The 17,263-nt window shown below is 33.1% G+C and overlaps 2 protein-coding genes across 2 annotated transcripts; one reads left to right on the top strand and one right to left on the bottom strand.

The window, feature by feature from the left end:
• Positions 1–2,245: 2,245 nt before the first annotated feature.
• LOC133879216 (uncharacterized) lies at positions 2,246–3,681 on the bottom strand. The gene is made up of 2 exons (XM_062317746.1): positions 2,422–3,681; positions 2,246–2,311 (listed from the first exon to the last, which is right to left on the bottom strand). Exons 1-2 carry the CDS (start codon positions 3,679–3,681, stop codon positions 2,246–2,248), a joined length of 1,326 nt encoding a protein of 441 aa, XP_062173730.1.
• Positions 3,682–13,538: 9,857 nt separating this feature from the next.
• On the top strand, positions 13,539–15,101 carry LOC133879215 (very-long-chain aldehyde decarbonylase CER1-like). Its single transcript, XM_062317745.1, has 4 exons — positions 13,539–13,611; positions 13,781–14,004; positions 14,092–14,353; positions 14,793–15,101. Exons 1-4 carry the CDS (start codon positions 13,552–13,554, stop codon positions 15,099–15,101), a joined length of 855 nt encoding a protein of 284 aa, XP_062173729.1. The 5' UTR covers positions 13,539–13,551.
• The last annotated feature ends 2,162 nt before the right edge of the window (positions 15,102–17,263 follow it).

Raw genomic sequence — 17,263 nt, 5'->3', positions numbered from 1 at the left:
TTGTAGTTGAAAATGAAATTTTATTTGTAGGTGAACACAATTTGAAAGTGCTTTCTTCTTTAATTAAGATTTAGATTTCCTTATAACATCCATTTTGTTCAGGTTATAAGAACGCTTTTTTCTGCATTATATTACACCTTACCGTCTAGAAATTGGGGTTGAAGTACCAGGTATTAACAAAAGTGAAAAAAATAATGATTTAATTTTTTTTTTTTAATTTTTTTTAATTGTTTCGAGTCGTTTTAAGTCCTAAACGAATCCAATCATTTTGAGTCGTTTTGGACCTAAAGCATTTCAAAACGATTTGAGCCGTTTTGAGTCCTAAACGGGTCCAATCATTTCAAGTCGTTTTGGACCTAAAGTGTTTCAAAACGATTTGAGCCGTTTTGAGCTGTTTTAGACGCAAAAAGGCTCTAAACAGTTTGAACCGTTTTAATAAAACCGTTTCAAATGGCTTTGAACCATTTTAGCCAAAACGTCGGAAAACAATTAGAGCCGTTTTGATTAAAACGGCTAAAAACGTTTTGTGCCATTTTAAACAAGAACGACTCTAACCGTTTGGAGCCGTTTTGGATCTAAAACGGCTCAAAACCGTTTGAGCCGTTTCTGTTTAAAACGGCTCCAAACGGTTAGAGCCTTTTTTGTTAAAATGGCTCTAATTAGAGCCGTTTTAGTTAAAAACGGCTCAAAACCTTGATTTCCATACCCCATGTTCTAAGCCGTTTTCAAAAGGCTCAAAAAGAAGGGCTCAAAATAGTTTGAGCCATTTTTAGGCCTTAAACAGGCTCAAAAAAAAGGGCTCAAAATGCCATTTTTTTTGTAGTGAACACAAAATGTGTCCCTATGTTGTCGGTGCAATTCTCTGTCCAATAGTCGGCCTCTATTGGAGTCGTGCCTCAGCTCATCCAAATGCGTCCTATATGTTGGCAGTCCACATTTAGAATAAACATGTGTATGTTTGAGCCAAAGTAAGATGTATTAATAAATATAACTCACGTGCGTAATTGAAGGAACTCGTCTGAGTTAAAAATGATATATCGATGGATCTGCGTCAATGTGCGTTGGTCAAGAGTTACTCGTGTTACCGCTCCCCTAGCCTCATCAGGGTTTCTCTGAGGCCTATTGTGGACTGTGAGTGCGTTCTCTAAGTACCGCGAACAGAATGTGATCATTTCATCCGCTAAGTAACCTTCTGCTATAGAACCCTCAGGTGCAGCTCTGTTGCGCACTAGGGATTTGTATCGTCCAAGGGACCTACATAGAGTATCTCTTGTATTACCTCGTTGAGACAATAAAGGAAAAAAAAAAAAAAAAAAAAACCTTATATATACATAGAATACATAATTACCTCTCAACTGGATACATCCACCGATAGTGTACTGGTCCACCAAGTCGACATTCACGAACCAAATGTATGACAACATGAACCATAATTGTAAAGAAGCCCGGAGGAAATATTTGTTCAAGCTTGCACAATATAATAGGGATTTCAGCTTCATGTCGGGCTAGATCTTCTTCTGTCAATGTTTTTGAACATATACCTCTAAAAAATGCAGACAACTCTATCAAAGGTTTCACAACCTTCTTTTCCAAGGATCCACGCAAAGCTATTGGCAGCAGTTGTTGCATGAGTATATGGTTGTCATGACTCTTCATACCAACAATGGTACGAGCTTTAAGGTTCACGCAACGGGACAAATTGGAGGCATATCCATCGGGTACTCTAACATCTTTGATCACTTTTAAGAAATTAATTGTTTCCTCCTTAGACATCGTGTAGCACGCCGCTGGTATATATGTTTTGCCTCTCTCGTTTGTGAATGGATGAAGTGTTTTTCTCAAACCCATTTTACGTAAGTCCAAACGTGCTGCGTGGTTGTCTTTTGTTTTAAGTTTCATGTCCAGTAGGGTCCCAATGATATTATCCATCACATTTTTTTCGATGTGCATCACATCAAGGTTATGTCGTAACAAATTATCCTTCCAATAGGGCAATGTGAAAAAAATACTTTTCTTTTTCCATACCGTGGTCTCATTTGTCCCATGACCTTGTTGCACAGTTTTTTGTCGTTTGTCTCTTCTTGTGTCTTCATGAACATCAAATCCCTGTAATTGTCGTAGGATTTCACCACCATCTGGAATAACAGGCGCAACACCTAGCTCTTGTTTACCGTCAAAGGTTCTTGCCATCTGTCGCCATTTATGATCGGCAGGCAACCATCGTCTATGCCCCATATAACAATATTTATGCCCGTATGTCAACCATGTTGACCTCGTTGAATGCATACAACAAGGACATGCCATTGAACCCCTAGTACTCCATCCAGATAAATCTGCATACGCTGGGAAGTCATTTATTGTCCACATCAATGCTGTCCGCATAACAAATGACTTCTTCTTGGATATGTCATATGTCCGTACCCCTACATTCCACAACTCTTGTAACTCTGATATTAAAGGTTGTAGGTAGACATCTATATTCATTCCTGGTGCAGTTGGGCCTGGAATAATCATAGATAATAGGAAATACTGTTGTTTCATGCACATCCAAGGAGGTAGGTTGTATGGAACCAACATGATAGGCCAAGTACTGTGGCTTGTGCTCATGTTCCTAAAAGGGTTAAAACCATCCGACGCTAGACCAAGCCTAACATTTCGTGGGTCTGATGCAAAGTTTGGGTGCAGTGTATCAAATGTTCTCCAAGCTTCACCGTCTGCCGGATGCCTGAGCACACCGTCTTTTGTGCGCCCATCAGCGTGCCACCTCATGTGGGAAGCGGTATGTTGTGACATGTACAACCTTTGCAATCTTGAAGCCAATGGAAACCACCGCAACACCTTTACCGGTCGTCTCTTCAATGTTCGGGATGACCCATCTTCTTCAGTAATTTCGTCCTTCCACTTTGATGCTCCACACACTGTACATGTATCTAACTTCTCATTTTCCTTCCAGAATAACATACAATGATTTCGACAAGCCGGAATCTTTTCATATCCAAGCCCCAAGTCTCTTAAATATTTTTTTGTCTCATACATACTTTTAGGCAAAGCTGGCTCATCTGTTGGTACTATCTCATTGATGAACTCAAGCAACAATGTGAAAATCGTATTACTGAGTCCACCCACACACTTCAAGTTGTATAGATGAACAATAGCTGACAATTTGCTATATCGTGTTTTATCATGAAGTGGTTTGTCTGCATCCTGAACCAAGTTGTAGAATTTCTTGGCACTCTCATTGATCTCTTCATCAACTGCTTCAGGTACATAATCGGCTTCCACTTCCACTTGACACTCATCATCGTCTGCCCGAGTACTATGCATGCCAAAAACATCTTGCAACATGGACTGCATCGTTCTTGACTCGTCAAGTATTGGTACAATATTTGCAGCCGGAGCCGGCCTAGGAGATTCAACAACACATACTTTATTAGGTACAGGAGCCCTAATCTTCTCCCCATGCCAAATCCATTCAGTGTAATTAGGCATAATTCCCCTTCCACCGGTCAAATGGTCATATACTTCTTCTGGCCGTAGGCTCCTATTCAAACCACACTTCTTGCATGGACACACAATTGAATTTTTATTTCTGGAGTTCGTAACTGCATACTTCACGAACGCTTCGGCCCCTTCCATATACTCCCTCGAACCTCTCCACTTCGTCATCCAACTTTTGTCCATATTTATCTTACCACATTACAATACACAAAATGGTTACAAATATATAACACAAATTAAGGATTGTGTTATATACACAAACGATCCTCAATTAATTACTAGAATCTTTTTCTTTTTTTTTTGGCAAAGAATTGAAAAAAAGGAGTTGATAACCTAGAGCATTATCTTAGACAACGCGGCCTCTTCTTAAATTTATTTGGTCCTAGGTCATGAATTTATTTTCACATTTAATGGGTCAAATTTAAGTTGGGGCATGATTCAACAACCTGGGTATAATGCAATCCGGCCTCCAAGTTAAATTCTTAATTCTGTCATTAGATTTTTTATTTGCATACTATATTTATCTATTTCGTTAGTTATATTTTTTAATATTTTGAATCAATTCTTATTTACTTTTTTTTTTAATTTAAAAAAAAATTAATTAATTCTCCCGAACAAAAATCATAACTCCACTACTGTTTTCATTCATAATTCACCAAAAATTAACCAGAAAATACTAGGGTATTACACTGTTACTATGTTTTTTAGTTTTTCTTTTTTACAATATTTTGTTCTTCCCTAAAAAATTTTAGGTATGAATCAAATTTTTATACTAATTTATTTTTTGATTATTACATTGTGTAAATAAGCATTTATATTTAGATTGCTATTTTAATATATAGATTATTACACTGTATTGTCTATGAATATATATTTTTTGTTATGTGTTTAAATTTTATGAAATATATAAATGTAAAAATAATATATAGATTATTACATTGTATTGTCTATGAATATATATTTTTTGTTATGTGTTTTAATTTTATGAAATACATAAATGTAAAAATAATATATAGATTATTACATTGTATTGTCTATGAATATATATTTTTTGTTATGTATTTTAATTTTATGAAATATATAAATGTAAAAATAATAAAGCAGCAATAAAAATAATAAAGCAGAAAAAAAAATGTAAAAAATAAATAAATGAAAAAAAAAATATTAAAAAAGCATGAGGGAGCTAGCTGTGAGAGACCTTGTTCTTCGCCGGTCGGAGCTGTGAGCGTGGCCTTCTTCGCCGGTCGTCGGAGCTGTGAGGAAGGCACCTGCAGAGAGAAAGCGTGAGGGAGAGAGAGCTAAACAAAAGCGTACAGTGAGGTAGAGTTTAGGGACTTACCCGGCCGGTGGTGGGGGTTTTACTGAGAGAGAGAGATGCCGAGGGAGAGAGACCGCCGAGGGAGAGAGACCGCCGAGGGAGAGAGACGACCGGAGGAGAGGAGAACACCGCGCGTGCAGGGGAGAGGAGAGGAGAACGCCGATCAAGCTAGAGGAACCGGGTGGCCGGCCGGCTTCACTGAAATGGCCGGACGGCGAAGACAGAGAGAGAGAGAGAGAGACGTGAGAGAGAGACGTGAGCTAGAGAGCTGAGAGTCTGAGAATGGGCGCCGGAGGGATGGAACAGCGCATGGCCTGGCATGGGGATGAGCACGTTGATTTTCAAAAAATCAACTTTCGCAATAAATGCGAAATGACAAGAAGAGAGGCGCGGGACAGAGCTGTGTCCCGTGTCCCGCGCGCCTCCTGACTCCAAACGGAGTCGTTTTACTAAAAACGACTCCATTTGGAGCCGTTTTTAGAAAAACGACTCCATTTGGAGCCGTTTCTAGAAAAACGACTCCAAACGGAGTCGTTTTTCTAAAAACGACTCCGTTTGGAGTCGGGAGGCGCGCGGGACAGAACTGTGTCGTCCCGTGTCCCGCGCACCTCCGACTCCGAACGGAGTCGTTTTTCTAAAAACGACTCCATTTGGAGTCGTTCTACTAAAAACAACTCCAAATGGAGTCGTCTTCCTAAAACGACTCCATTTGGAGTCGTCTTCCTAAAACGACTCCATTTGGAGTCGTTTTTAGTAGAACGACTCTAAATGGAGTCGTTTCTTACTATAAAACGACTCTAAATAGAGGCCTTTTTCCTAAACGATTCTATCTAGAGTCGTTTTAGGACAAAAACGACTCCAATTATTTTCAATTTTATATATATATATATATATACATATATCACAACAAATCAATAAATATTAATTATAATCTATTGATAAATATATAGTTAGTTATTAATATATATATATATGTGTGTGTATGTGTGTACATGTACGTATATACATATATATATTGACATATATACTAATCAAGTACTCTACTCTCTCTTTAGAGAAAGAACGTTTGAAGTTTCTAGAGAGAGAGAGAAACCTAAAAGCTTTGTTCGTCGGGGAGAGAGAGGCTTCACATCTCCGATTCCGATGTTTTTCTCCTAGCCTTTAAGGCAATTTCGATCTTTTTATACTCGGTTGGATTTTATTCGACAAAAACTGTCTAGGTGTAGTAGTCGGCCTTTTTTGGACACTTAATGAGGTTGTGTGTTTCGTCTCTAATTGGTGTGTGACCCATACGTGCTTGTGGTTTAGATATTTTGTTTTATATGCGTGTGGGCTATAGTTATTATCTCTAGCCTTGGAAGATGCCGATCAAAGTTCGTAAAGATCGTCCATCGTTAAGGAGGTTCTCAAAGAAGGCACATGAATGCTTTACACACGCCAACTCCAGCGGTCGTTTCTTTCTCGGAACCAAGTTAAATTTTAATTCTTTATCTTTAATTCACTTCGATGACCTTTAATTTGGTCAATCGGGCTTTAATTTGTTTCTCACCTTTAATTTGGGCGTTGTGATTATATATATATATATATTACTTTTATTTTTAATATATATGGCTAGAATTAGTATAAATGGAGTTATTTTTAATTTTTAAAATTGGACTCTGTTTTTATAAAATTAAAGTGCTGAAAATAGAGCCGTTTTTACAGAAAACGGCTCTAAATGGAGCCGTTTTTAGATAAAACGGCTCTAAATGGAGCCCATTTATCTAAAACGGCTAGAAATTGAGCCGTTTTTTAAAGGGCTCAAGATTGAGCCGTTTTAGATAAAAGGGCTGAAAATAGAGCCCTTTTGCTAAAAAGGTCTCTAACTAATATAAATAGTCTGCTCAAATTAGAGCCGCTTAAAATTAAACGGCTCAAAATGGAGCCGTTTTTTTGAAAGCGGCTCCATATAGAGCCGTTTTTTCTTAAGCGGCTCTAAATTTTTTGAAGCCGTTTTAAAAACAGGCTCAATTTTGAGCCGTTTTTAATTTAAACGGCTCCAATTAAAAACCTTTTTAAAAAACGGCTCCAAATGGAGCCGTTTTTATTAAAAACGTTTCAAATTGGAGCCGTTTTTATAAAACGGCTCCAACAGAAACGGCTCAAAATGCCTTTTTTTTTTGTAGTGAATCTCAAGTTATCTTCCCATTTGCCGTCCAATGATATCTTTTCGAGAAATGTTAAAGCATCTTCTTGTGTTCTCTTGGAATGGCATAGATGTAATTAAAAAATAACATCTATGTTCTTTTGGATGGTATAGTTGTAATTTTTTAATTAAAAAAATTACATTTATGCCATTCCAAGAGAACACCAGGAAAACACAAGAAGATGTTCTAGCATTCCTCTATCTTTTCACCCAGCTATGATTCTTTTCGACATAATTAAGGAGGCAAAAGGCATGTTGACTACGTATTTGTTGCCATCCAGATGAGTTAAACCGTTCGGAAACCATTCATTTCATTATTTAAATAATTTTTAAAATTAAATTATTTTTTTATTAAAATTCTATAATAATCAATTATACGTTCAATGGTGATTTTAAAAATCACTTATTTTTAGAGGGATACAGAAATAACAAAAGAGTAACTTTTAATATTACTCGGACGAAAAACACTCTTATATATGCCTAAGTCAATAAAATGTTCAAAAAGAGTACTAACCAAAAGGCAAGAGAATGAAAAAAAACAAAAAAAAAAAAAAAAAGAAAAAGAAAAAAAAAAGAAAAAGGTGCATACTTCTATGATCCACTCCTCAACCACCCTAGTTAAGCCCAACTACCCACAAAACTCAAAAAAAGTGAAGTCTAATATAATACTGCTCAAGGGCTACAAGGGAAAGGTGATGGGCTTAGACAGGGACAAAGCACGTGACCAATTAATTAAGATTTAATACGAAATTATTAAATGAAAACTAATAAGAGGAAGAGGAATTTAGACTCTAGATGGCACTCAACAGCATTAGTTCCTAAATTCATGTCACAACTGTTACCCCTCGCCATCAGTACGTGGGGCGGCCTCCCCTCACCCTCCCTTTAATTATATATATATTTTTTAAAATTAGTCATAAAATGGGCTTGTGGGTCCTCCCTCCCGAAAATGTATACTTGAACGTATGGACCCAATAGATCTAGCCACAGTGCATGATTCTAACTTTCATAAGCTATTAGTCATGAAATTCTCTTATGGTCCACGTGATTCATATATATATATATATATATATAGTACATGGTCACATCCGATCCTAGGTTACACTTTGAATTTCCTCCATTACTGTTGGTGCTTTTTCTTTTCTGAAAATGAAAACTACATTGAAACTGTCGATAGAGTAATGCTAAAAAAAATACTTATATCCTCATTTAATCATCTTGAAATTGATGTGACTTTTAAAATTATCATTAGATATGTGATATATCACTATTGAATTTTAATTTAATTATGATTTTAAAATCAGTCCCTGTGTTTTACATGATCTACAATTAATTTCATGTAGTATTAAAATGAACTTAGAGGTCATTAATTGGGGTACGTATGCCAAAAAAACAAATCACTTCATATAGTCAAATTCCATCAAACAATTAATAAATTCCGTTAGTGTGTCATTTCAATACCAATAAAATGACGACACGTGTCACTACAAGTAAATAAAAAATATATAGAATATAAAATATATAAAATTAAAAAATAAAAATTGTAGAGCTAACATATCTCCGTCTTAAATTGCTATGACAGTACTATAAAAATCATAGACGTAACCTAAGATGCACATGTTTTTAGATTGCAATGTAGTGACTAGATTCAATCAACTGCAAAGACATATCGCTCAATGCATGAAAGCTGAATCGCTTCAAAATTTCTTCCTTTTTTATTTTTTTAACAAAGTAACAATTTTTATTGATAAAATCAAGAAGACATTTGTTCTTTAGTAACAATATCATAAATACAGCATCAAATTTATTCGATTCAAACCCTATTTATAACCCAAGAACTTACCTCTCAACAAGATAATAGACTGCAAAATTTGCAGGGTAATACTTCAGTGAAGCAAAATTTTTGGAAATCATCCAGAAATTTTGCTTGAGAATGGCATTTTTGTAATTATAAGCAAAATTTCCGAAAATTTTACTTCTCCCCAGCACTGCTCATTTGCATATCTCCGTACATGTGCATTAATATTCCACAATCTGAGTGTGTATCATCAATAAAGTAAGCAGCTTCACAATTTCCTGCTACGTACATTAATGCAGGGAAATTAGGTGGAGCGTTTTAAGTCATATCTACTTTATTGGAATGGGGTTCGGCTCCCTAGCTATTGAGAAACTACTCCCTAGCTACTTGCATTTAAAAAATAAATAAATAAATCAATAGAGTGAGAAGCTACATTTTTTTTTTTCTGAAAGAAAGTTAAACTTTCATTAAAAATAATCAACATTACAACAACAAAGGTGAACATATTCAAACACCTTAAAGGTGTTAAAGGTGTGCATACATCTCACATCAATACATACAGTTGAAAAGCTACATTCTTAGAGCACTAGTAGCAGTTACCCTATATTGATTCCCTTCCCTATATTTAAGAAAAATTTCATGAAAAACATCAAAAAACCTTCCACAGCAGATGCCCTATATTTAGATGAGGGGGTTGGGAATGAATAGTGATTCCCTATGTATACATGTCTACTATTCATTCCCTATGTATTATTTTAATATAAAAGAAGTATAATTAATTGATATAGGGAAGAGAGAAAAAGTAAGAAAGGGAGAAAAAAAATAAAATAAGAGTAAAAAAATAATATTTAATTGATATAGGGAAAAATAAGGGAATCTATTATGGGGTATTTTTTTATAGGAAATTAAAAAGTAGTTTTGTTCCTTAAATATAGGGAAAATGGTTGGGAATCTGCTGCTAGTGCTCTTAGGTTAGTATTTGATTTTTTTACCAAAAACAGAAGCATTAATAAATAATTTAAAACATACAATTATCGCAAAATACTTATAACTATTTTTATCTTTATGTCAAATTACAAGCAAAACGTAAAAAAAAAAAAAAAAAAAAAAAAAAAAAAAAAAAAAAAAACAAACAAACTCATGCATTTGGTAACCCTTTTTAATTAGGATAGCTTTTTTGCTAATAAAATCATTAACAAACTATTCAAAATATAAAATACTTATAATACACTAAAAACTATGTATCGCATCACACCTAAAAAGCAAAAAAATAACTATTTTTATCTTTATGTCAAATTACAAGCAAAACGTAAAAAAAAAAAAAAAAAAAAAAAAAAAAAAAAAAAAAAAACAAACAAACAAACAAACAAACTCATGCATTTGGTAACCCTTTTTAATTAGGATAGCTTTTTTGCTAATAAAATCATTAACAAACTATTCAAAATATAAAATACTTATAATACACTAAAAACTATGTATCGCATCACACCTAAAAAGCAAAAAAAAAACACAATTTAAAAAATTTTGTAAATACAAAATTCCTTTGGATATATATATATATATATGTCCAAATAAAGATAGAAAGACTTAAATAAGCCCCCCCATAAATGTCACTCTATTATTAGTATAAATCACGAGTGGTATTAAGGCTATAAATGAATAGAGTTATTCGCAAATAGATTTGGGCTAAGCTCGAGATCAATTCATTTATTTAACAAATAGAGTTTGAACAAAATTTAGTACTGGTTTATTAAACGAGCCGAACACGTATAGGCTTGTATAAACTCGTATAATTTATTTTTATTATTTTTATAATATTCTTTTTAGTTTCTTAATAATAACATGTTAAATATTTAAAATAGATAAAAAAAATAATAAATTTTTTTCATAATATAATAAATATAGCTTGAATTATTGTAATTGTGAGTCTTGATACAGATATATGTGTATTTGTGTATATATAAATGGGTTTTTGTGTATGTATATGTGTGTATAATGAATGTATATACATACTATAAGACAAATATGAACTCAATATTAAATTATTTAAGATTTAAGTTAATTTATCTAATGAATTAAACAATAAAGCTTAACAATACTTAAATAACTAATAATTAGTATGAACTTACGTAAAATAAAAAATTAAACAATCATGACATTTAATTTATGTATGGAATAAGTAACTCGTGATCAAGCTTGAATTTATTCAAAAATAAATAAATGATTTGAGCTTGAACAAAGTATTTAACTCGATGATAAGTTTGAGCTCAGCTCGTGCTAAAAAATAATTAAATAAACTGAGTTTGAACATTCAATACTCAACTTGGTTACAACCCTAAGTGGCCTACTAACGAAACTTTTGTTTGCTTTTATGAACAAAAACCATCAATATGATGCATTATTGACCAATGTTTTGTTTTTGTTGCAAAAAAACAAAACGGTTTCTTTGAGCTTTGTTTTAAGCACATAGATTTGAATTTGGACATGTTTTTCATATGTAGTTAAAAACATAAGAAAATTAATGGCTTCTCAATAGGAACAGAGACAATCCCTCTATTGAAGCAATTTCAAAAGTATTTTTTCATTCTAGCAATCCAAAAGGCAATATTCTCTATTTTACCTTACTTCCTTTTTCAATAAACAATCCAAAAGACACTCTATTCTTTTCTTTACTTTCTTCAAATATTATTTATTACTAATTTTCTTATTATTTTCTTTCCAACCCATAAGATAAAAATTCAATGTCCATCAAAGTACGAGAGCCAACAAAAAACCCACATCTATTTTCCTCATGACTCCTGAAATTCTCGTAATTCAGCCGGCCTATGCCTAGATGAATAAAACCTTGCCAAAACCAATTTGAAAGCTGAAGCCTGAAGGAACCGAAACTTCGACTCAAACAGTGGCTGGGAAAATGAATACCCATTTGGAGTTTTGGTTTGGATATATGAAATTGAAATGGTGGGTAAGAGACACATATACTGATATACGTATGAGATATGAGAAGAGGATCGAGGGGAAAGAGTTGAGAGAGAGTGACGATTAAAAAAATATGCAAGGAATAATTAAATAGCCACTGTAGTAATATGTTAATTAAAATAATTAAAATTTAGGTATCTACATTTATTGGCTGGCCGACCAATAAATGGAGGAATCTCAATTAGGTATCTATGATGCTTTTCAACATAATTAAGCTAGGAAGCAAAATCTATTGCCACTTTGACTTCGTACTGGTTCCCTGACGATGGTGTAAGAGCACATATCTAAATAACTTATTCAATTACAAACTCCTTTTTTTATAAGTTTATATTTTTTTCTCTTTACTTCTCTATCTAAATTTGAATTATTCTCTTCTTCTCAAATTTCATTATTTCCTGACAACTTATTGTTCATCAAGTTCATAAAATCATTTCAAATCTTATCAGTGATTTTTTTTTTTTAAAAAAAAGAAAAAGAAAAGAAAAGATGATGTATAGCACATCTCTTACCAAAAACTCAATCAATCACTTGCTTTAATTTTTTTTTTTGTTTGATTTTAGAAAATATTTTTACAATAATTTGTCTTTCCTTATGCATTTTAAAAGCGTTAAATAACCCTATATTATAAAGATTAAAGCGAATTCGAAATATAGTTTCTTTGACAAATTAGGTTTTATTGTTATATTTTTAAAATTTTATTTTATATATATATATATATATATATATATATATATAAATAGTAATGATGTATCTGATTCTATTGTTACAAATGTTAACGACTTACGTCAATAGAAAAATATTGATAAGTAATTTTGCATCCCAAGAGAGAGAATAATAATTTTTAAATAAAAGATAGTATTAAATTAATATTTAATTTTAAAGAAAATGCCTCATTTAACCTTCTCACCTTATAGCACCAGCCACATATTCCGCCTATAACCTATTCCCTTCATTAAATATATAGAGAAAATCTCAAAAAAACCACAAAAAGTCACTTGCAGCAACTTCTTTATTACTTTTCTTAACACTGAGAATGCTAGAGTGTAACTTAATGTATTTAGTAGCAGTACTTTAGAATCTTTATACATTATTTTAATATAAAATATCTATCTCATCTCTCCTTTTTTATCTTTTTGTCTTTCATCGAGGATTATGTTTAAAAAGTTAAGGTACGCAAAAAACTTATATTTTGTAAAGAAATAATATTTTCACTGTATAAGAAAATATTAAAAAAAGTTATTGCGGTAGAAAAATAAAGATTAATTTTATTTCCTAAATATTTTTAAAAAATAAAAAATAAAAAATCTAAAAAACACTACTGCCAGTATTCTTAGCTCCAAAATGTATCAAGTCGGCTGGCAACATGCCACATTGCATTGCCATTTGGGCGTTGGGGATATTTAATTGCTTTCATGGCAGCTTTTCTTCAATTAATTGCGCGTCTGTACGTGCTCAATCTGTCAAACGATGGCCGATGGGTGATGCAGTGGGTTTTATTGAAGTACTGCCCTGACCATGAATTTATATCTTGATTCAGATAAAATAATAATAATAATAATAATATCTTATTTAAAATCTCAGGCATGACACAAAAAAAAAGGAGCCTGTAACGGCATGCCACATGGCATTTCGGCGGTAGGGACCCTGTCAATGCGTTCATGGCCGGCGGCTTCGATTTCTACATTTTATATTTTTATTTACGAATAATAGAAGAGCATGCATTATATATAGCCCTCGAAAGCCATGCACAAATAGCACAAATACCTTAGGAGTATGGCTACGAAACCAGGGATCCTCACAGACTGGCCATGGAAGCCTCTTGGTAGCTTCAAGGTATTGGACATATATGCTTGCAGTTTATGGTCAAGTTTGATGTACAAATTATTAGGTCATATATATTGGTTCATTACACTGATCTTCATAAAGCATCGATCTTTGTTCTTTTAACGTATTTTTTTTAACTTAATTTCCTTAATTTTGTGTTCTCCTGTTGGGGATTAAGTACGTGATTTTGGCTCCATGGGCGGTTCATAGCACTTACTCGTTCATGATAAAGGGAGAAAGTGAGAGAGACCCCTTGTACTTCCTTATACTTCCATTCCTTTTGGTGAGGATGCTGCACAACCAGATATGGATTTCTCTATCCCGTTACCGAACAGCCAAAGGCAATAATAGGATCGTGGACAAAGGTATCGAATTCGAGCAGGTTGATAGAGAAAGGGGCTGGTAAGTAAGTAGATTCATTCAGAAATTAATCTACTTGCATGATCAGCAATTGACACATGCATGATTTGAAGGATATTTTATTTACAGGGATGATCAGATCTTGTTCAATGGAGTACTATTTTACGTAGGCTATATGATTAATCTTCCAGGGACTCATAACCTACCCTTCTGGAGAAGTGATGGTGTGGTTATGGCAACTCTGCTTCATGCGGGTCCAGTGGAGTTCCTCTACTACTGGCTTCACAGAGCATTGCACCACCATTTCCTTTACTCTCGCTACCATTCCCACCACCATTCTTCCATTGTTACTGAACCAATTACCTGTAAGAGACTTCATTTTTTTACGTACGTATATATTATATTATATATTATATATAAATATTACATGTTTAATTAGCGGTTGTTTAACTTGTTTCTCTGACACGCAAAAGTTGCCTTTCACGAAAACCTAGCTTTTATATATATATATATAAAAAATAAAAATAAAATCGCAGCAGCTGAGATTTGAAATGGAATATAATATGTATATAATGCTATATTTATTTCGACGTAAAATGATTTATGAAAAATGATTTCTGTATTTATCGGTGTTTGGTAGGGACGAAAATAATAGCCAACCAGAAAATGATTTTTGTTTGACAAAAAATGCTTAGTAAATTTCAGAAAATAATTTATGCTTTTTAAAAACGTAAATCATTTTTCGAAGACGCCAGACGCATTTAACCCCTTTTAAACAATACAGTTGACCTTCATGTTCGAGCGGTAGACCATCACTGAAATCTTGCTAGTACCGGAATCCGACAACATCAGGTCAATATCGCCAAAATCCGGCGACGGAATCCGGCCATCTTTGTCGGAATCCGGTCAGGGCAGATTTCGGTGACCATATTGGTCGCATTCCGGCCGAATCCCTACCGACTTGCCGGGATCTGGCCAAAACGGCCGGATTTCAACAGTTCTGGCAGATTTTCGCTAGCATGCAGGAGTCCGGCCGTTCTGTGCCGGATTCTAGCAGTTTTGGCCGGAATCCGGTCAACTCAGATTATGACAAAAGTGTCCGAATTCTGGCCTTTATCTTGGATTCTGGCTATCGGTAAAAGTGGCTGAAATTCTGTCGGTCAATGAAGGAATCTCATCTTCGATGATTTTTATATTATTTTACATTAATATTTATATATTTTGAATAAAAATTGATTTTTATAGGTTAATATGATTGAATAAAAATATAAAAAATAGTTGTGATTTTCCGTACGCGCCAAACACCGTAAAATGCTTTCGAAGAAAACTATTTTTCAAAAAAATAACTTCCCTAAAACTATTTTACGACGAAAATCATTTTACATCAATACAAACGGAGTATAAAATAAAAATAAAATCGCAGCAGGTGAGATTTGAAATGCACGCTACGTTTGAAGCTTATTTACGAATTAAGCTTTCCAACAAGCTTTTACGATACGAAGCTTTTGGTCCTTTGGATAAGAAAAAAAAAAAATTGCTATGTATTCTTAACAGTCTTAAGTGCTCATTGTTAAGGGTTCGGTCAGTGAAAATTATTATTGAATATTATATATATATATATATATATATTATTTTATTCAAAAATAATTTTAAATGTCACCTTAGAAAGAAGATACTCGAGAATGAACACTTAAAAATACGTTCAAAAGATATAAGAGATGGAGAAGGCAATGGTTTTTGCCTCCACCTTCAATTTTTCTTAAAAACTTCAACTTTAAAACATTATAACTTTTTATATTACATAAATTATTATTCAAACAAAAATACCCATTACAAAACTATTTTTTATTTTTTATTTTTTTTACTTTTCCATAAAAATTATTTCTACTTTATGTTATGTTAATAACTTTTTATTACTATTCAAAAACAAAACTCACCTAAAAAATCTTTACCTCACAAGCAAAGATATTGGCTGTACGTGTTTGGTAGCCAATTGGGTTAATTACCCCGATTATGATGCAAGGTTTTTTTCTAAAAAACACAACCTCAAAACATTGCTATTTTTTATATCATATTAATAATTTATTATTATTATTCAAACACAAAATCATTACAAAAAAAAAAAAAAAAAATCACTTCTCTATACAAAAATTTCAAAAGTTCTATCTATTTTATATCACATCAATCATTTATATTTACTCCAAAAAATTCTCTATCAAACTCGAAATAAGTTAAATAACTAAATAGATTGCCAAAGGAAGCCATTAATTATTATTGGCACCGTTTGCATGTCGCCACCCTGTTTTGTACTATCAGCACTCGCAACATCTGTTGGATGAAGGTTCGAAGAAGAGGCTGCATTAGGATTATACACAGTCGTCTCACCGTGCAAAAACCAATTTCTATAACTGACCATAATTCCTCTACCCGCTGTCAAGTGCTCAATGACGATATCGAGCGAGTGGCGACGGTTATTTCTACAAAATTTACAAGGGCAACGGATTTTACCATCAGGCATTTTGCAGCTACCAACTGCAAATGCCACAAATGCATTACACCCATCATTGTATTCCCTCATACCTCGAGCCTTTGTAATCCAAGACCTGTCCATCTTTTCCGATACATCCAGTACACAATAGCAACACCAACACAATGAGATATATAAATCTATCTTCAATTTAATATAAATTAAAGCTTTTAGGGTTTCCTTAATCAATTCATACTGATTAGTTTTTAGTTTACTATCAATTTAGAAAATTTTGCTATATTGTTGGTATATATCTTGTAAAGCTTTAGTTTAAGGCTTTTAGGGTTTCTTTAATCAATTCATACTGATTAGTTTTTAGTTTACAATCAATTTAGAAAATTTTGCTATATTATAGGTATATATCTTGTAAAGTTTTAGTACTTTTTTATTGCTTAAGTTTTATGAAACATTGGCCATAACATTTTAAAAGGGAAATCATGCAGAGTTCTTAACAATAATTATTAGTTATTACAATTTACATTTTTCCTTATTGAGTCCTACAGCTTTGTTTTTTTTCTTATTTTGTTTTTATTTTTTTGATTAATAAAATTTGACTAACTAAAAACAAAGGTTACACCACACTTTAGCATTAGAGCTAGATCACCAAGGAAACAACAATCAAACCAAATATGTCAACAATACAACCAAAACTATCAACCAATCAAATTTGTATAACCCATCTACTAACAATTCAACCAAAAGCTATATATCAACAATACAAACAAGACCCAATAACCAAGTTTCTAGAAATTCACAGCAATACAATAATCGCCT

The sequence above is a fragment of the Alnus glutinosa genome, chromosome 10, assembly GCF_958979055.1.
Source record: "Alnus glutinosa chromosome 10, dhAlnGlut1.1, whole genome shotgun sequence".
Taxonomy (NCBI): domain Eukaryota; kingdom Viridiplantae; phylum Streptophyta; class Magnoliopsida; order Fagales; family Betulaceae; genus Alnus; species Alnus glutinosa.
The sequence above is the reverse complement of the archived record's forward strand: the minus strand, read 5'-3'. Positions and strand labels throughout refer to the sequence as shown.

What these genes read in the sequence shown, in the direction of transcription:
- LOC133879216 (XM_062317746.1), bottom strand. Translation starts at nt 3,681, where the DNA reads ATGGACAAAAGTTGGATGACGAAGTGGAGAGGTTCGAGGGAGTATATG. An exon ending in AAGAGTTGTGGAATGTAGGG is followed by an intron (nt 2,312 to 2,421) that starts GTACGGACATAT and finishes ATGGAGTACTAG; the next exon opens with GGGTTCAATGGCATGTCCTT.
- LOC133879215 (XM_062317745.1), top strand. Translation starts at nt 13,552, where the DNA reads ATGGCTACGAAACCAGGGATCCTCACAGACTGGCCATGGAAGCCTCTT. An exon ending in AGCCTCTTGGTAGCTTCAAG is followed by an intron (nt 13,612 to 13,780) that starts GTATTGGACATA and finishes TTGGGGATTAAG; the next exon opens with TACGTGATTTTGGCTCCATG. An exon ending in GTTGATAGAGAAAGGGGCTG is followed by an intron (nt 14,005 to 14,091) that starts GTAAGTAAGTAG and finishes TTTTATTTACAG; the next exon opens with GGATGATCAGATCTTGTTCA.